The sequence below is a fragment of the Artemia sp. Qi Xiang Cuo genome, chromosome 7 (genome assembly GCF_049724085.1).
Source record: "Artemia sp. Qi Xiang Cuo chromosome 7, ASM4972408v1, whole genome shotgun sequence".
NCBI classification, from domain to species: Eukaryota; Metazoa; Arthropoda; class Branchiopoda; order Anostraca; family Artemiidae; genus Artemia; species Artemia sp. Qi Xiang Cuo.
Genome location: NC_142800.1, coordinates 51528337 through 51549622, shown reverse-complemented (window position 1 = coordinate 51549622; position 21286 = coordinate 51528337). Strand labels below are relative to the sequence as shown.

Sequence of the window (21286 nt, the reverse complement as noted above, 5' to 3'; positions counted from 1 at the left end):
TAATATATAATTACTTGTAAAAATAAAAGCAGGACATGGGATTTTCCATCATTGATGGATTTTTTATTCTTTGAATTTAGCTTCAACTTCGAGCATTTAATGCAGGCGCCTCGGCCTGTTATTATACCTATGCCCCGCACGAATCTTATGACAGGAATAACCTATATCATTCAGAATAACCTATACCCTTCAGATACCCTAAAGAATAGCCTATACGATTGATGCTGGAATAATTCTTCACATGCATACCACATTATAGAGGGTGACAGTATAAATATGTGAAGGGTGGTCAAACACGGTAGGGGGTCCTCAGCCTAGGCCTCAATCGAACCCAGGGCGACATCTACATTCTATTCATTTTTCTTTCACGTGGAAATTAACGTTTCAAGTTTTTTTCAACTTATAATCAAAGATGTTCTTCTTTCAGGATTTTATGTAACTATTTCCATCCGAATAGAAAATTTCGAGTTAAAAAAGGATACGGTGCAAAAATTTTGGAGAAAATCAATGCTAAGCACAAAAACGAAAATATCAGTGCAAGAGAAGGCAAGGAATATGTTGCAAGGTTAAAGAAAAAACCACGAAGAAACACTTTCAATGCCTATATCCACTACTGAGAACTCTGATAATCTATTGCATTGATGGATGTTTTCCTCTTTTTTTTGGCCCCTCCCCCATCCTCAAGGAAAGCCCTCTAAAAATAGGAAGCAGATGTTTGTGGACCTATTTGTATGAGAAGTAAACTCATGATTTTTTTTTTCACTGGAAATTAAGAACGAAAATCTAGGTTACTCAGGGGGAGAAACGAAAAGCCCAAAAATAAAAAATAGGTTCTGAAGCAGTCATACGTAAAATTGTGTTCACGTGCTATATACAGTATGCAATTCTTTGTTCAGTTGATAAATTCATCTAATCCACATACTAAGGCTATTTTGGAATTTACGAAAGAAAACTTGCCTTTAAAAGAAAGAAAGAAAGAAACAAACATGAGAAACAATTTTATTCGTCTTCTCTGACAACATGTTTTTGTCTTTCTGGAACATAAGGAACAGCTCCTGGTTTTGAGTGGGCACGACGATTTGCTTCTTTTCTCGCTCGAGATTGTACCATTGCTTTAAGTTCTTTTTTAGCGTTAAAGACATGACGAGGTACTTGTCTATGTCGAGCAATACGTTTAATCTGTGGATGAGCAGCAAACTTCTCCTTCAACTTAGCAGCAGAATTGAGGGCAGCACGCTCTCTTTCTTTAACAACGCCAAGCTTCTCAGATGCTCGAGCTTTCCACATTCGAATATTCATTTCATCAGACCCAGACATTATGTATTTATCATCATTTGACCACAAAACGCAAGTAATCCGTTGCATGCGTTTAGTGTGATAGATGTCCCTAGAATGGCCTTTATCCGCTTCAAATATTCTAATTGTTTTGTCATAGCTACCAGAAACTAATTCCTTTCCAGTAGGCGAATAGTCGACATCAATTACAGCTGAAGTATGGTCTTTATGCACATTCATTGGTGCATTTAAATTTCTCATATCGAAAGAGTACAAATGGTAATCTTCGTTGGCTACTGTAAAGGTAAATGCTTCCATGGGATTCCAAGAAAGAGCATTACACTTAAGTTTCATCACTACTTTCCTCAAGGGTTTCTTCTCCCTCATATCATACAAGATTACACTACGATCACTAGCACAGGCACTCAGAATATTTGTTTCAATTGGATTAAACCGCACTTGATGCAAGCTGTCAACTCCCCAAGTAAAAGACCGAATTGGCTGGGCCCGACTTTCTTCCCAAATCTGACACACTTCGCCAGCAGTGGCATATTTTGCATCCCGCCAGTGATGTGATATACTAAGTAGCATTGACTTTGATATGTTTGTTGACACGACCTCCTCAATATTTCCCTCTGAAGGCGTTTCACACTTCCATCGTCGAATTGTCTTATCATCACCAATGGTATAAAATGCTGATCCCCCCACAGTGAAAGCAATACCTTAAAATATAACAGTCATTAGTATTTAATTACAGTCTGATACAGTAGCTTGGTACGGGAAGGCATCATAACATCAAACCATCAGGAGCAGTGCAGAATCCGTCATAACATCGACAAAAAAATCCGTCAGAACCTCGAACCGTCATAACATCGAAAATTTTAAAACTTTAGTTTTTTGGGGTTTAGGGGGGAAAAGGTACCTAGGTTAGGTTAGGTTACGTATTTAATATATGCTATGCTTTACCCCCACCCCCCTGATATGCAAATATATAGCCGAAATTTGTTTCTAAACTATTTTATACCTATTACTATTATATAAACTTATAAATTTTTTTCAGATGTTATGACGGTTAACCGAAATGATAGCACCCCGCTTGGTACCATCTATTTGTTCAGTGAGCATTAATTCGGTGAATTTACCGAGTTTTTTTTTTCACCGATAAACATTTTGCAATATTTGGCTTTTGCTGTATGATGTGTTTTAGCTAGCGATTGTGTATGGAGGGGATGGTGCTAATTTGAATCATTCTTCTTTGTTAAATTTCGTCCAAAAAATATACTGAGAGAGGAGTTAATGATAAGATAATTAAGAAGTCTGTTGTGTAGTTTTTTTTTTATATTACAAAGCGAAGAAGTGGCTTGGGTCCAAGCTGTTTCCAGGTGCTTTATTTCAGAAGCGAACTGGAACTAAGGGTTGATTTAGCCATTTAAGTGGCACACTAGATTTCATCAAGTGAGGCAACAAAAATGATTTCAAAATCCTGGTATTTGTTATCCAAAGCCCAAGTGAAGTTCTAGTGACACTAGATACAGCTTATTCTACTCTCGCTTCAAGGATAAACGCCTACATATCCAACTAAAATTAATATCTAACGGGTTCGAGACATATTCCACCCACTTCTCGACGGTGTTCGCCTCTCAGTTGGGAGATAGAGCCTCGAAACTGGCTAATGCCATCTCTACTATTGTTGTTATCTATATTGCCGGAATCCATTAGAGATCCAAAAAGCCCTAATGTATTTTAGTCCAGCTATCCCGCCATTATCCAGTTGCTAGTGTTCGCCAGAATGGAGTTTGTGAACATTTGAGAAATCTGTAGTTTCTGATTTCTGTAATTCTCTGAAACCTGTCGTTTCTAGCTGGCACGAAGATTCTGCAGAAACATTACCGTGAAATAGTAAAAGGAATCCCGCCGTCATTTATTATTTTTATTATTCCTGAATTTAAAATATATCCGAGCTGTGGCCGCAGATCGAATTGGTTCGTCCCAAACCATCAAGTTGGATTTCGGATACGTTTGCAAAGAGAGACACGAGAAAGAATGGTACGAAGATTGGTTTTGAGATTGCCAACGATTACGAATGTATAAGAATACGACAGTACGCTTATAAATGTTCCTTTAGGTGCAGGCCTTCTGACCACGTTCTCAGTCTATGTAATAGTCAGATCAAAAAACGTGCTCGCTGAGCCCACAATGGCTTTTTTTCAGAGGATTGTGGCGGGTCTCAGACCGTAAATCGATTTAGTCACTGAATAAGTTAGCTCATACTTGTAGTATTTTGAAACAAATTGCTGGATCTGCGTCATATCTATGTTAAAATTTAGCGTAGTTAGGGATTACGATACTGATTTACTCAATTTAGACCTTCGATCTGATGCAATTTTTTAGTCTTTCCCTGAGTTAAAGCTAGAGGACAAGATTTGCCCGTTATCTTACATTTATAATTCTGAGAGACAAAAAATTCACGAAAAAAAAGGATCATCTACCTTTTTCTTTCTTTTGCAATTTTTCTCTCAACAGATAGCCCAACTTTGCGTGGTAAAAGTAGATGCTTTATCAGACGTAGTTTGAATAAGGTTAATTTGGAGCTTTATATTTAAATTTCTCATAGATCTTTTGTCTATATTAAATGGTCCTTTTCGCCTGCATCAAGTTGGATCTAAATTTGTAAACGACGAGAACTTTCTGAATGCATGTTATTTTCATACTATTCGTCCTTAAAAAACTGAGGGGGGGGGGGTAAGTGCAGAACGCGAAATGCTTAATGGTCTTACGACCCGATTTAAAAACAATGTGAGCCCAAGGAGGACTTAGAAGCAGTTTTCGCACCCTTGGCAGCAAGAAAGCACACGCCCAGGAGGATTTGGACAGGATTTCTAATAAATAGCCAAATATTGTGCATAATTAGTCAGCTTTTAGCAAACATTCAGCAGCCTCTTCTTAAGGATGTGTAAGATCACGGTATAAGAGATTAAGTAATTGCAAAGTTTATGAAAAAAGAAACACATTTACTCTTTATTTTCTATTTATCAAACATACCATGATACACAAGGCCGCCAGTTCAGGAACAGATATGTGGATTTTCAGGGTTTTAGTAATTTTTAAAAGGAAAAATTCTAATTATCGCAGCGCATCTACACCAGAAGCGAGGGGAAAGAGGCCTCATTCGAACGGAAACTATAAGTTCTAGCACCCTTTTAGAAACAAAAAGATCGTGTGGCGTTTTCTGCCATTTTGTGGCACTAAACTACGATTTTACCCCAAATAGGACCAAGTTGCTATCGATTGGAAATTCTGAGATAGCCAAACAAATTACAAAATGAAAAATTTATATTCTGAGCTTCCCAATTTCAGATGAAGTAATGCCACATGGTGGCGCATTCGTCCATGAAAAGTCATGTAATCTATACAAGATAAATGATAACTTTCGATTTTTTATGTAATTATGCTTAGCGATGTATTTTTGCGCAACAGCTATTATGCAGAAGGGGCGGTGGATCATTCTGTATGCAGGGGGGGGGGGGGGCAAACGCCTCAAAGTGTACATTTAATACTCAAATATTCCAACTCTCACTGAACCTTCAGATAAATGCAAAATGAGTTTTGGAGAGGGGGAGGGGGAAAAATTGATATTTAATCCCTTTCGAGATACTTATGAATTATACGGGCACCACCGCTATATAGGCTACTGTATAAAAAATGCAGACACGAAACCCGTCAAACGGGTATTTGCAAGAGAGAATGGATTGCAAAGCGTAATTTCTTACCGCGTTTACAATATTTAAACTGTTGCTTTTTGGGGTTTAGGGGGGGGGGAGGTACCTAGGTTAGGTTACGTATTTAATATATGCTATGCGTTAGATAAAGGTCTTATTAACTTTGCTGTTGTGCCCAAAAGTAGCTAAGAGCTCTTTTGGACCGATCTTCAAAGGATTCCTCCCAGTGTGCAAGGATGAATGCAACTATGTATTTAATCTATTAAACCCGGAAGAATTAACTAGACCTCCTGTAACACATACACTTTTGAATGTAACAAACTCAAAACAGAAAAAAAGAAGCTAAAAATTTTTGGCGACCATGAACTTCCGATGAAGAGCCGTGTCATTGCTTAATAGAACAAGAGCGAATACGAAAAAAATATATGATCAAATCACACTAAAAACAGGTCGACCTTCCAAGGTATAGCAAGAACTGTCATACAACAAAACCTTAGTCATTTATCAAAACATTCATTTGGGTCTTACACACACATTAGACATATTACATTATTCGGCCATTTCAATGTAAAGAAAAAAAGTAGGGCACAAAAAGCTGAAAAAACAAGCATAGAGCAGAGTTCAATGATTTTTAAAGGACGGAAAAAGAGTTATACGTCATATAGGAAAGAGGAATAATCTTGCCCAATACTGGTCTTCGATCGATTATTGACACTCGATCTGATACACCTGGAAGATACCGATACAAAACTCAACAAAATAAAATCAATAAAAGAGAGACCTTCTATTCGCAAACTGCCAATGGAAATGGAACAATAATAAAACAAAGCAGGGTACTTGTGTGATATCCCGACCACACTCAATAAGTGAGGTTATATTAATCATAATGAAATATACCAAAATATGATGAAAATATAATACTTTAGTAACACAATTATGAAAACTACAACACAGAATTCAAAAGTAGGCCACAAAAAGCTGAAAAAAAGAAGCATAAAGCAGAGTTCAATGATCTTTAGAGGACAGAAAGAGTTGTACGTCTCATTAAATGAATTATTGAAAGCAGGCCGCCCAGAGCGCCTAACCTAACCATATTAAATACCTAACCTAACCACCTCTATATATTAAATGTTTAATTAAAATATAGCTGCATAGTATTTTATCTCGCTCAGGCTAAGCTGATTATATGCAAGTTCACAGATACAGAGAGAAACCGGTTTTATTACAGAGCGAAAACAGAGTGTTGTCGGGATATCATCAAATACCCAAAACGGTTTTAACCTTGTTAGCAAAAACTGTACGTACGCAGCACAGACACGCACTTGATTTTACATATCTTCCTTAAATATTCCTTGATTTTACATATTCCTTAAACTAACAAAAGAGTCAGCATCACTAGCTTTTGTTCCCTCCTCCCGCTTTCTTTGCTCGGGGTATAGAACACTAACTCTAAGTTGTAGACGGACTCAGTGGAAAAACAAGAGAAGTAATGACTCAGTGTAATCACGAGCCAAGTCCTGATTCGGTACGAATTCTTTTAGTCTTAAAGAAGACTAAAAAGTTGGGAATAATAAACATGATCTTTTTGAAAAAGTTGTTTTCAAAATGGATTAAAAAATGGGAATCGTTGTTTCCACGAGAATCTACGAATATAAATGAAAACGAGGGGCGCAAAACGGATAGGGGTTTTACATAAATTGATTTTATTTTTAACTCCCTTTCCTCAACGCATGGACTTTTTGATGAGAAAGATTGATCTTCTGATATTCTGGCATGGACTTCCCTGAAAGTTTTCCAGGAATCAAAAAGGATTAAATATCAATTTTTAACCCCTCTCCCTCTCCAAACCTCATTTTGCATTTATCTGAAGGCTCCGTGAGAGTTGGGATATTTAGGTATTAATTGCACTCCTCAATACCTCGCTCTTTACACTAAACTTTGACTTTTTGCCCCAATTCTATAAGAAAAAACTCCTGAAACATAAACTCCTAACCAGAATAAAAAGTTTTTGATAGCGTGCTAAAAAACTTTATCGTGAAGAGGGAGGGAGTGATGAAGGGGCGCCCCCCCCCCCCCCCCCTCACAAACGGAATAATTTCTGTCAGTTTGAAGTTTTAATGCTGTTTCTTACTTTCAGTAAAAAAAAATATTTGATATTGATTAAGACCAGTTATATTGCGGGAGCAAAAACATGGTTTTGTCTATTTTTTCGGCCTATACAGCCGATTTCAGTTTTTCACGAAAAACGATAAGGGTCTAAACTTATCGTTTTTTTTTAAACCAAGTGGGGACCTCAGGCCAGATTTTTGGAACATGTATGTATACCTTGGAAAGTCAGGTGTAGTTTTTACCTGGGGCTAGAATGTATGAATTTTCACTGCCACTTGGCACTGTGGGAAAAGGTGCTGTCACTTGACAAGGGAAATAAAAGGGGGAAGGGTATTTCGGCGAATAAGTTGATTCAAAATGGATATAAGATTTAATAATCCAAGAGTTTTGCAGACAACCTGACGGCGGTAACAAAAGTGTCCAAGCTTAAAATCCCCAAACAGAGAACTTTAGGCTCCCCAGATGCAAGCATTAAACTGAATGCCCCTAAACTGAATTGTCTGTAATGAGTCAGATTCCTAGGATGGCAGAACAAAATGCCATACAAGGCAGCAATACGACAAAGAGGGACGGTACGTTAAAAGAACTTTCACTGACTGCAATTCCATTTTTTTTTTTTTTTTTTTTTTTTTAAATAGCATCGACTTATTCTTACCATAAAATTTTAGAACTTAAGCGATCCCCCAAGTAGCTTCATTTCATCGACCCTTTGAGATACTACATATAGAAACCTGATACAACAGACTTGTCCACAATCCGCATTAACAGAGATATCCGCTGCAATCGAATAGATAGCTCCGCCGAAACAAGCAGACAGGCTCAAATTGTACCAGCTTAGACTTGAAGTTGGACTAAAATCACAAGATATATGACGATTCCTTGGCCCCATCACCAAACATCTTTTTAGACATCCAAAAACGGAGCATTTTCCTACAGGTCCAAAAGTCCTGTCATTTGCTATCAATTACTAGCCATTTATTTTTATCATTCCAAAATGCATGCTAGTGCATGTCCTCCTTATAAGATATTAAATAAAAAAAAAAAAAAAAATTAACTGAAAGTAAGGAACGACGTTAAAACCTAAAACGAACAGAAATTATTCCGTATATGAAAGGGGCTGTGCCCTCCTCAACGCCTCGCTCTTTACGTTAAAGTTTTTTATTGTTTAAGAAAAAGAGATGTGAGAAAGTCAAACTTTAGCGTAGAGCGAGGTGTTGAGGAGGGCACATCCCCTTTCATATACGGAATAATTTCTGTTCGTTTAGGTTTTAACGTCGTTCCTTGCTTTCGGTTAAAAAAAACTTGTTTTTTTTATTTAATTTTTGAGCGTTTTTGAATTAATGCAGGTTTGTATTTTGGCTCACCGTACATGAATAATTAAAACAAAATTTTCATATTAATTTTACTTTTTTTTGGTTAAATGGCTTTCTCGAAAGTTGTTTAATTTTATTTACGAACGTTTTTATTAGTAATAATATAAGTAACTTACGAATTAACTTACGTAACGAACTCCTATATTTATTGATTTTTAATACGTATATTAGGGGGTTCGCCTTCTAGTCAATACCAGGTTCACACAGGAGCGAAATTCGCCCGTCGCCATAATTTAGTTGCCAACTTTGGCAATTTTAGTTGCTTCGTCAAGCAACTACCCAGATTTGAAAAAATCCAACTTTTATGGGGCAACTGACCGATTTTTCCAGCAATTTTTTCAAAACAACAGCAACGATGGGAGAAACAAATGAAAAAGATCAAACTGAGAAGTTAATTATGGCTGTCCAATTTAATAAAATTATTTATGAAAAGAAGGAAAAGGGACATAAAAATGCAGTTTTGGTCCTGAAAGCATGGGAGCAGGTGTCTAGAGCGACAGGATTACCAGGTGAGAACCATTAGCCTATGTCAGTGTGGGTCCACCTTTTTTTGTTACTGCAGTTGCAAGAAAGGCATGTAATATGGCACAGTAAAGTTGCAGAGACCCCTGATAAAATCACTTTTTTCCTACTGTTTATTATTCAGTCTATTGGGCTAAAGGAGCATAGGCCTAGGTGCTTCTGAGTAGAAGCAGGATATTAACAACTTATTTCTTACTGTACATCCTGCTCTATTGGACAGTATCTCTGCACTTTCACCATAGGGGTTGCTTCTATTTTGTTAATTTAGACAAAGATAACCTAGGCTATTTGTTCTTGATGTGCTGACAACCAATTAAGCATTCTGATCAGTCATAACAAGAAAAAATAGAACTGAGGTCTATTACCTTATTTTTATTACATGGTAAAGGTGCATATTAGCTACCATTACAGTATAGAGTGCAGAGGTACTGTCCAGTAGAACCAGGATATACAGTAAGAAGTGAGTAAGAAGAAACATCATTCTGATCCATTTCAACCATGCTCTTTTAATTTTGAATATTTGCGGGTAAAAGTTGGACGACGTAAAAATCCTGTGTGAACATAACGGCGACTAAAATTGCTCATCGATGCAATTGACGAATATTGCCTATCGCAGCAACTGCTTCTGTGTGAACCTAGAGTTACTCTTTAAGCTAAAGTTCGAATTTTGTTCCAATTCTAAAAAATGACCCCTTAATCACAAAGCCCGTTAATTAGAATAAATAGCTCTTATAAAAGTACTAAAAAATCTTTGGCTTAAAGACGAGGTATTGACTAGGGGGTGAACCCGATCATATACGTAATATTTTCTGTTAGATTTAAGTTTTGATGTTGCTCCTTACTTTCAGCTGAAAAACTTGTTTTTTTATTTAATTTCTGATCTTTTTCTTTAATAATGGTGGGAAATCCGGCGCCCCCTTCATAGCAATGTCCCTTCCCCCATGAAAACTTCCTTCATGGAAAGATCCTCCCATTCAACCCCCGACCCCCCACCTACCAGAAAAAATCCCCCTGAAAATGTCTGTATACTTCCCAATAACCAATTCTATAAGTTAACATTTGGTAGAATTCATAACTTTCAGCTCCCCCCCCGGGGATTTCGGGGGATAAAGGTATCCCAAAAAAAATAGCTATACCATTGTTGGCCATGCTAAGTTAAATGGCTATTTCAAAATTTTGATTAGGTAACTTTGGGGAAATAATGAGTGTGGGAGGGGGCCTAGTTGCCCTCGAATTTTTCAGTCTCCTAAAAATGGCAATATAACTATTAATCTCCGTTCCAAAGAGCCCTCTCGCGATATTCTATAACCACTTGATTAATACAATCACCCATGGGGGAAAAAAAAAGATGCAGCCATGATCTTTCTTCTGGCCCAAAATACAAAATTCCACATTTTTGTAGATAGGTGCTTGAAACCTCTACAGTAGGGTTCTTTGATACACTAAATATGATGGTGTGATTTTCATTAAGGATTTATAATTTTTAAGGGGATCTTTCCCCTTTTTTCTAAAATCAGCCAAATTTTCTCAGGCGCGTAACTTTTGATGGGTAAAACTAAACTTGATAAAGCTTATATATTTGAAATCAGCATCTGATTCTTTTGATGTATCTATTGGTATCAAAATTCCGTTTCTTAGAGTTTCGGTTACCATTCAGCCGGGTCGCTCCTTACTTACAGTTCGTTACCACGAACTGTTTGATAATTAATAATGATATATCAAAATAGTTTGTGGTAACTAACGGTAAGTAAGGAGCGACTCGGCTCAATAGTAACCGAAATTCTAAAAAATGGAATTTTGATATCATTAGATACATCAAAAGAATCAACTTGTTATGCTAAATCCAAATATATAGGATTTATCAAGTTTAATGCTACCCATCAAAAGCTACGAGACGGAGAAAATGTGCCTGATTTTCGAAAAAGGGGAGAAACACCCCCTAAAAGTCAAGGAATGAAATGACACCATCAGATTCAGCGTATTAAAGAACCCTACCGAAGAAGTATCAACCTTCTATATACAAAAATGTGGAATTTTGCAATTTTTTTTTACCAGAAGAAAGATCACGGATTCTTGTTTATTTGTTGTTTTTTTTTCCAGGGGTGATCGTGTTGAACAAGGTGCATTCGAACGGAAATAAAACATTCTAGTGACCTTTTCAAGTGAACAAAATGATTGGAGAGCGATTAGCTCCCCTCCAAGGCCCCTTTTCCTCCAAATTCGTCCAATCAAAATTTTGATACATCCATTTTTTTCAGCATAGTTGAAAGGTCCAATAACTATGGCTTTAGGGGTAACATGACCCCCCCGGCCTGTGGGGAAAGGTTGTAAGTTATGAAATTTGCCCGTTGTTGGCGTATAGTATTTGTTATTGGGAAGTAGATGTATTTTTCGGGTGGGATTTTGTGCTTTGGGTGGGTTTCCATGGAAAGAATTTTCCACTGGGATAGAAACTTCCGGGGGTGAACTTTCCCGGGGAAACTTACACTGGGGGGATTTGACAGAATTCCCAAAGGAATTCTTTTTATTTGTCTCTTATTTTCTCTTTACCAACTCAATGTTATGTAGATGTTCCGGGGGAATTGTCCGTGGACAATTTTCAGTGGGTTTGGATTCACGGGAAAAAATTTCCACAGAAGGGGGGGGATTTCCGAATTAATCGGAAAAACGATTAGAAATTAGTGTTTTCCAAATGAAAGTATGCTAAGGAGAATTTGTCTGGCTGAATCGTCCGGAAGAAATTTTACGGGGGATGGGTGTATTTTCCGTGAGAGGAACTTTCCTTAGAGGATTTTCCCGTGAGGGGAGGGAATTTTTTAGAGGATGAGCCAGATTTACCGCCATTATTTGGAAAACTATCAGAAATTAAATAAAAAACCAGGATTTTTCAACTGAAAGTAAGGAGCTACATTAAAAATCAAAACGAACAGGTTTTATTCCGTAAATGAAGGGGTTGCCCCCTCCTCAATACCTTGCTCTTTACGATAAAGTTTGATTGTTTGTTAAAATTTTGTAAGAACGACTCCTGAAACAGAATTAGAATAGAACGCTTTTGTAAAATTGCTAAAAACTTAAGCGTGAAGAGCAAAATATTGAAGAGGGGGGCAAACGCTTCATATACGGGATAAGTTCTGTTCTTTTCAATCTGTTCCTATCAATCGATCAATCAATCAATCAATTTATTTAAAAGAAACGGAGAATTTTATTTAACAAAACTTTAGACTCCCACAAAGGCGCTTTGGCCTGTGAGAGTGGGAGACTAAACATAACATTAAATAATAGCAATAAAATCGAACAGAAGGACAAGAAGAAGAAGAAACGAATTAAACAACAACAATAAAAACTACTATGCATATCAAAATAAATGAATTAAACAAATTGAAAAGGAAAGATAGACGGGAAAAAGAGAAGGGAGGAGAGAGCTAACTCTCTCGGCATAAGCGGTGATCGGTTAGCTCTTTTTTAAACTGTCCATAAAAATGACATAGCCAAAACTGAACTGGTAGGGAATACGAAATGGAGGCGCAGCATAAAACTGGATTAAAATCCGATCTTATGGTTATAGTTTTAGGAATGAAAATATCTATGTTATTTCTGATAGAAAAAGAAACACCAGATTCATTACATAGTTTAGAATTTAAGAGATATAATTATTTGAAGAAGTTAATGAGGAGTCCATAAAAATACTTAAAAATGAAACAAGAGGAAAGAATGATGTATGTGGATTGACCATCCAACGAAAATAAAGTGTGAAATTGAAACTTAAGTAGCCTGCACAAAATAAAGCACTAGTTCATAAGGCTCTATTATAGATCTACAGAGCATCGGTAAATATCAACCATAATACCGATAACTTTTAAATACAACTATAATTCTCAAAAAAAAAAAGTTGCTCAGTTTTCAGTAAAGCGCTAGTTTCTATAATTCTGCAGATAGTGAAAAATATCGGGTCAGTTTATATGACCTAGTTTCATAGATACATCTTGCGTAATCTGCGAAGCAATAATTTGTGTTCGTTTTAAGTTTCAATTTCGCTCATTACTTCCGTAAGAAAAACTCTGCTTTTAAAATTAGTTTTGGCTCATTTTATCTTTTTTTAACATATACAATAAACCTTACAAAAGCATCTGCGTGTAACTTAAGCAAAAAACTAAACAAGTCATCATGAATTTTTAAAGGGCGTTACAAATAGGCTTTATTTCTTACATCCCTTAAATTTTCGCACAAGATATATGCAACTCTGTCACGTAGACAGAGTCTGAGGGCCATGTTGGTCTCGCCAGCCTTAGAAATTTCCAGATAAATAATTAAATATTTTCACGAAAATGAAAATAAACAAATTGTATTTGATTCTTTAGGAAGCTGTTATTTCAAAGTGCGCTTTTTTCAGCATTCACTTACTAAGGGGGTGGGGGGGGGGAGAGGGATACAAGAGGGAGGACTGTAAACCTCCCGTTGAAGTTGTTCAATCGTGTAGATAAGATTAGTGCCATCGTTATGCTTTCCCCTCCAGAAAACTGCAATATGGCAGTACGGCTCTTAACGAAAGTTATTAAGACGAATTTTTAAGAGGCGGTAACTTGTGTAGAGCCATTAGCCAATCTGTCTGCAATCTTATGGTATCCTGCTGCTACTAGCAGAAAAATAAAATTTTAACTTTACTAACTATACGGCAGCATATTGTTTTTTATTTACGGTTAGTTTCCAAGGCCTGTTGGTTGATCTAAATCCTGCGAAAACACGCACAGTCTTGCGTATTTAACTGCATATTTATGCCCATGGCTTTCAATTTCCAGGGGTCTCTAAATTCAATTTGGTAGTAACAGGCTACTTTCCTCGTCATTCAAGATGGAGGGGAGGCTCAAAACCCCACATCAAGGATTTTAGACAATTAAAAATCAATTGTTTATTAGAATTTGTTCTCCCTGGCACGTCGACTCTCTTTAGGTTATAATTGATGCTTTGTAACTTAAAATGGCAGAAAGCGCCACTTTACTCTGGTTAGTCAAAATGGGGGGGGGGGGTCACAAGACCTCCTTTTCAGGATTTTAGAACATGAAAAAGCGACTGGTTATCTTAAAATTTCCATTTTCTGGCATTTTGGCCCTCTTTGGCAGAAACTGATGTTTAGTGGAACAAAGTGGGAGAAAACGTGACTTTGCTGTGGCAAACAATCTCTTTTTTTACTTAAACATATCAGTGCTTCTCGTGAAAACAAGTTATTTTCCTTGTTGTTCAAGGTGGGGGCTGTAGTTCTCCTGTATAGAGTTTTCGAGCATGGCGATTCCAATGGTTTACTTTTTGTTGCGGTCCAACACCATTTTCAGGAGGTTTCAGGCTCTTTCCGAAATTTCCATATGTTTGTATGAAATTTTACTGTTAAGATTAATCAAGCTAATATGTAGTTACCATTGTTGAATGAGCAACAAATGGCTTTCTCCCCGCTAGACAGTTTTTTTTTCAAAAGGAGATTTTAAACTTTTGGTTATTATGGGCCGTGGTCCGAGCTCATTCTAGGTTGCAGCTATTGCTGCAACCATGATAAAACCATTAAAATCCAAGTGTTTGAGCCATAAAAAGTCCTTATAAACTTTTGGTGACTATTGACTCTAGCTGAATGCCCATAGTTATACCCAACATCACCTTCTTGTCCTTTGGGGAAGAATTGTATTTTGAGTTTAAAGACATTGTTTCATACAGTAAGATACTGTCCGTTTTGCAGACTTGGTTAAATCGGTACCTAAACAGTCTTTTTTTCTGAATAGCTTATTAGTATCAATGATCTTCTGTTGATTAGAAGAGATTAAGTTCAAACTATGTAATAGCAACACAGATTAATCTAACCTATTTCATCCAGTTATATAAAGATAAATTTTTGATATTCTTATACATGTTTCAATGGATAGTCCTTCAGGATAGTCCTGGATAGTCAATGGACAAATTCAGTCACTATAGCACCATGGCGACGATATTCTCTCTCCAATTGGTTAAATGCAAGCCAAAACCGAATTGTAGCAATCTATCTGGTTTGTTTATTGAGTTTTAGACGTTTTTAAAGGCAACACTTTTGTTAATCAAAAATTTATTTTTTATTTGAATGGGATCAATTACAGTTCATTGCACTTGTTTCTGCTGGCTATCATCTTCCAAAACTTAGTAGGCCAAAAAATCATCCTGTTATATTTAGGATTCTAAGCTTATCCTAATGAACTAGGTGATTTGCGGCCTTTTTGTGTGATCATGGTCTATGTGGTCGCCTAGATTTAGTGAGGAGGTATGTCGCCTAAATACTTTTTTCTTGACTCATAACATTATACAACAAACGATTTTAGAAAATTGGGAGGGGACAAAAATAATTTCAAATTATGAGATTTAGGGCTACGTTTTGGTTATAAAACTGATTGGATTCGCCTACTCTTTGTGTCCCCATGGCATTATGTAAAATTTCAAGACAACTTTTCTGGCCAGGAATAGCTGAAAATTGCTAAAAGTGAGCCTCCTAGAGCAGCATGATACATACAGCCCGGTAGCAGCACCTTGTACTTGAAAGAGTCGGAGTACTCCTACAATGACTCTATCACTGCTAAGACTACTCCAGCCGCAACCATGCCTACTATACAAACTCTTAAAATGAACAATCCTACCGCCAGCTGGTACTACTATAATTATCACTACTATTACGGTTAGTACTATCACAACTGTTGCTACCAGTAATATAATAACTCTCAGAATGATAACTCCGTCCATTAAGATTTCTACCACTATACTACTATTCCTATCATGGTTATCCCCCCACTACTGCTCTGACTTTAGCTACTTCCACGACTACGATTGCTATTGCAACTACTGCTTTCCTATTACAACTACTACTTAATGATTAAAAACAGAGATTTTACTAATGCATTTTATTAGAAACGTGAGCATTTTAAACTTTATTTAAACAACTTTTGAACAAGTTCAATAAACAATTAAGTGCCATATGGCACTTTAGAGTGGAGTTAATAAGAAAACCTTTAAGAAACACACAGATACGAGCAATAGCTCTTAAATGAGCAAATAAACTTCTCTCTTCGATACGATAGTAGCCCGCTAACCCTGGCGGAAAAAAGAAAAGGACACTAACAATGCAATAAAAATATTTCCCGTATTTTTTAAGAAAGAACCGTTTAGGATTTTAGACCACAAAGAATCGATGGGCTCTTTTAGAATATGCATTTCCCGTCATTTTAGCCCACTTTTAGAAAAAAAAATAATGTTTCGTTATGTATGTTTTGTTTTGTGGCACAGGTTATGAAAGCATGTATGTTTTGTGGCATAAAATGGCAGGAAACGCCTCTTTGCTGTAACCCAATATCTGTGGTTACTTAAAAAGAGCACTAGCTATTTCAACTTCCATTCAACTGAGTCCTCCCCCAATGTTCGCTCTTTACTAGGTTGCAGCTATTAATGTAACCATGATAACCATGGAGATGTTTTTACTCTGCGTAACAAGAGGGCCAGAAATTAATCGTCAAAAATAATCCATTAATTTACTATATAAAACGGCTCTTCTAACCATAACTATTCTTATCAGTCATCAAATATCAGTTGATAAAATTATAAAGTGAAAATCAAAAACATTTTGCTTTACAAAAAGTATCCAGCCTGTGTAAGTAACATTTACGTTTTACAAAAAGCATCCAGCCCAGGAGTTACTGCCGCTCTTATTGCTAATACTCCTATCTTTACTATTCTTCAGGTATGCCAAGATTTTAAATGCCAAGGAATTACTCTGAATGATAGGGTAAATAGCTGTTTGTGATAATATATTTTGGGTTAGACTTAAGCAGCAATTTAACAAATAAGCTAAGGGTCAAGAAATAAACAACCACTCGGCTTTTTTCAAAGATTAGAGAGTCAAGTCTAGTAAAGCCCCACTTTGGTTGTCATTCTGTCTCGGATCTTCTAGGCCGCAAAACTGCCAGAATTTGAAAAGTGACATTTTAATCAGCATAAATTTGACAGTCCAGTGGAAAAACTGAAATTTTTTGTTCTGTTTTTGGCTATTATTATAGAATAAGTTGTTTGGAAAAGAAAAATTTTCCATACATGTTACAAAACAGCAAAATTGTTATCAAAGCTACTCTTTCGAACTATTTCGTTGTGGAAAAAGAGACCATATTGCATTCTGGAAAACAATTTTAAGACCTTAAAATTATTCTGTCCTTTGAATTATTGCAGTTCCATTTAGCAAGAACAAAACAATTCCAATATGCATGGGTCTTTTTAACCAAAAGAGTGATAAAAAAAAAACTAATATAATATTCCACCTATATAACTAATAGCAGTCCTCAGCTGCCACTACTACTAATCAAACAATTCGTGGTAACGAACTGTATGTAAGAAGCGACTCGAACCAGAGTAAGTGAAACTCTAAAAAAAATAACTTTGATAACAATTAATTCATCAAAAGAATTGAATTTTTATACTAATTCTAAAAATATAAATCACATCAAGTTTATTGGTAGTAATCAAAGCTATGAGCCTTATAAAATTTGTCAGATTTTCGACACAGGAAGTAAGTACCCCCAAAAAGTCAAGGCTTTTAATGAAAATCGCACCATTTGATTCGGCATATGAGACCCCTACTGTGGATGTTTCAAGCTCCTATCTACTAAAATGTGGAACTTAGTATTTTTTTTTTTTGGCCAGAAACAAGATTACGGATGCACGTTTATTTGTTTTGTATTTTTCACCAAAGGTGACCGTATCACACAACTGTTCTTAGAGGATTGGAAGAGGCCCCCCTTCCACACCCTCCTTCCCCCAAAGATATCTGATCAAGATTTTGAGATAGCTTTTTGATTCAGCATAAATCAAATGCCTCTGGAAATGATATGACCCCCCACAGCACACGGTGAAAGGGATTTAAGCTATGCAATTTGCCCATTGTTTACACATAGTATTTGTTATTGGGACATATTCAGACATTTTTGGGGAGGGGGATTTTCCATGGGGAGAATTTTCTACAGGAAGGAAATTTTCCGAAGGTATTTTACACAGAGAGAGGGGGGGGGGGAGGGTACAAACCTTATTCGAAAAACAGTCAGAAATTAAATACAATGTAAAATTTCCAACTGAGAGTAAGGGGACTTAAAACATAAAACATAAAAAACAGAAATTATTCCGTATATGACGGGGACCCCCTTTCTCATTCCTCGCTCTTTACGTTAAAGTCTGACTTTGTGTTCCAATTTTTTTAAGAATGAATCCTGAAATACAAGGGCCTTTAAATTTAAATGAGAAGTATTTTTAAAGAGTTTTGAGACTTGAGCATAAAGATCAAAGTCTGAGGAAGGGGCGCCCCCCTCATATATGGAATAATTTCTGTTCGTTCTAAGTATTAATGCTGCTCCTTCCTTTCAGTTGAAAAATCTTTCCGGAGACCAACAATTACTCCTTCACCCAATCTGCTTAAAGCTTAACTCCTTACTCCCTCCCATGGAAATCTAATTTCCTTTAAATTTTTTCTCATGTGCTCTTAACCCATTCAAGGACACCCTGCTTTCCTTTTTGCCCGAAATGAATGGCTAAACAACAGGATTTTCGGTAACCATGATTTTTGGTAAAAATTCATTTATAATTATATTGAATTATATTATTAACACCTTACCCATCTAAAAAAGACTTAAAATCCTTAGAAAGCCTCTTTCAAATTTCGGCTGTGTCACCAATACTCTTTTTTTTCTGTGTGACTACTTTCCCTGACACTTTGACTTGGTACCGCCTTTAGTAGATCTTCTTTAAAAAAAGTTAGGATACTCAGGGTAAAATACGATATTCCTCGGTTTTCAGGAAGCGGAACTCTAAGCCTCTAGTCAATGGTTTAGACCATGACAAATCACTCATCTCAGAGTTTATATCCTCTGCCAGTTTGACCCTATTTGGGCCAAAATATATATTTTGCAAAACCAACTGGCAAAAACGACACTTTTGCAACGCCATCTATTTCGCATTAAAGCGTGGCATTGAATATTTTCATTTCCATTCTAATGAGCCTTTTCGTTGTTTTCTAATCTACAATGACTGGTTCGATAAGATGGCCACCGGGAAAAAATGAGACATATCAGTGCCACCTCTGCAAAAATGTAATTTTCCTTATTGCTCAAGGTGGATGGATTTCGAACCCCATAGTCAAAGGTTCTCGACAGCAGCGATTTCAATAAATAACGATTTATTTCAATTCGACTTCAATTTTTGAACGGTTTCCTGCTCTTTTTGAACTTCTTAAAGATTTCTTCATGTAAGTACAAATCATTTTCAGTTGGAATATTATTTTAACAAAAACTACTGTTTTCAAAATAGTGTTCCATGTCACTAGACAGGTTTCAAATTTCGGCCACTTCAAGGCGGCTCTTGCAACCATTAGAGCTTCTGCTGCAACAATGATTTTGGTTCACTCTATTATTTCATTTTCCAATTCTGAAACTGAGGCAAAGGGATGGGATCAATGTGTTTCCATAACTTTAACACGTCTCTCATTGGAGAAAACAATTAGAGCTTAATCTTTGTTTCTCTCTAAGTAGTGATAAAAGAAAGTTGGCCTCTGGCATGAAAATGAACTTATGAACAGATTTATATATTTTTTTTTTTTTGAAAACGGAATTATATTTTTTTTTCTTTTTGTAACGCTTGTCAGTAGTCCTTGTTCAGGTAATCCGAGAATGCCACATTAGTCTTTTCATACAAAAGTTAGTACATAAAATGCACCATTTTAGGGAATTTCAAGGGGTTGATTCCTTCACTGTTCAGGCAAATAGTCGGAAAAAAGTTGGATGCTCTGATTAAATAAGACTGAAGTCCTGATTTGATCCAAAATGGGCCATTCTTCTTTCTTCTCCTTGTTTGGATTGTTACGGAGGCGCTTTCGCATAATCTCATCACCGTAATCAAAAACCGGAAGGCTTGATTCAATGCAACAAAAAGCTAGGTCCTAAATAGGTACAAAAACGACCCAAGTCCCGATCCCGTGTACACAATAAACAAGTTGGGTCCAAGCTGTACTTAGTGCTTTCCAAATGTTTTAGCAGAATGTTAAACAATGAGGAAGACTTACGCAAGTATTTCAACCCGTATTACTATAGGCATAAAATCAAAAGCCTCCAGCCCCTCCCTCCAACAGCAAAAAAAAACCCAGAAGTGTTGGCATGCTGCACCTCGTTTGAATCAAAATCATGCAAATAATCTCAATCTATATCAATGGAGGTATAAAATGGGCCCATGGCCAAGCCAGTCCAGTAAGTTAAACTGTGAGCATTAAAGTCTGAATCTCGGGTTCTTCCTTCCTTGCACAGAACATGATGGGGGGTTGCTTTACTTCTCTAGACTGATCCAGAGGCACACCTCCCTCTGGAACACAGGTACTCTAAAAATATAATGTCTTTGTTTTCACCCCCCCCCAAAGAAAAAATCAATCTCTACCCTCCCCTCCAGGGTTGCACCCCGCCACACTCGCGTTTCCTGATAAATTTTCAGTTTTATTGTCTAGTAATCTTACGTCTTTGATGGAAGTTTGATTAGGATCAGGATTTTCAAACTTATAGCAATAAAATACACACCTCTGATGTACCCATCGTGCGCTTGAATAGTCTTCAAGTGTCTTCTAGCTGCAACATCCCATATTCTTAATTCACCATCACACGAACCGCTAAAAAGCCATGATATTCTTTCAGGATGTTTAGCCAGAGTGTGGACAGCTAAAAGACAACTATGTTTAAGTTAAAGCAACATGGTACTGTAAAAAGAAGCTGCACTTGAGAAGATTTTATTTTACAGAAGAGGCAAAAAAGATAATAAAAAACACAGAATGCCAGCAATAAACAGAAAAATCACGAGAAACAATAATTGAACTTCATGCATGTTTAGGAACAGTATACCGCACGCCAGTATGGCTTTTGGGATTAAAATACTACAAGTCCCCCTTTCAATAATTCTTAAAATACTGCCCAATAACGTTAGCTACTTAAAGAGACACCAGATCTTTGAATGTTCATTCGAGTTAACACTCATTCAGTAGTTCGCGATTTCTGGTTCGATATGACCACCCATGGGGGTAGAACAAATCGTATGCGTAACCCTCTTTCTCTCTCTAAAAAAAAAAAAAAAAACAACAAACAAACAAGAAACATAGCTATTTACCGATGGTGGCTTTTAGGTTTTCACATATCATTTTCGTCAAGATCGTCCCCCTCTTTAAAGGAGTTTAACCCCTATTTCTAAATTATGCTAACTTTTATTTACTAGTAACTT

General features: G+C 36.6%; 1 protein-coding gene across 2 annotated transcripts in view; it reads right to left on the bottom strand.

Annotated features, from left to right (window-relative positions):
• Positions 1 to 985: 985 nt before the first annotated feature.
• The window catches only part of LOC148950396 (DDB1- and CUL4-associated factor 13), a 58189-nt gene continuing 37888 nt past the window's right edge, over positions 986 to 21286 (bottom strand). For both annotated transcript variants that reach the window (XM_089091584.1, XM_089091585.1), the window contains exons 3-4: positions 20596 to 20733; positions 986 to 1997 (exon numbers count right to left, since the gene is read on the bottom strand). In XM_089091584.1, coding sequence (XP_088947710.1) covers positions 1000 to 1997; positions 20596 to 20733 — 1136 coding nt within the window. In that variant the 3' untranslated portion in view covers positions 986 to 999. The remainder of the gene's footprint in view (positions 1998 to 20595; positions 20734 to 21286) is intronic.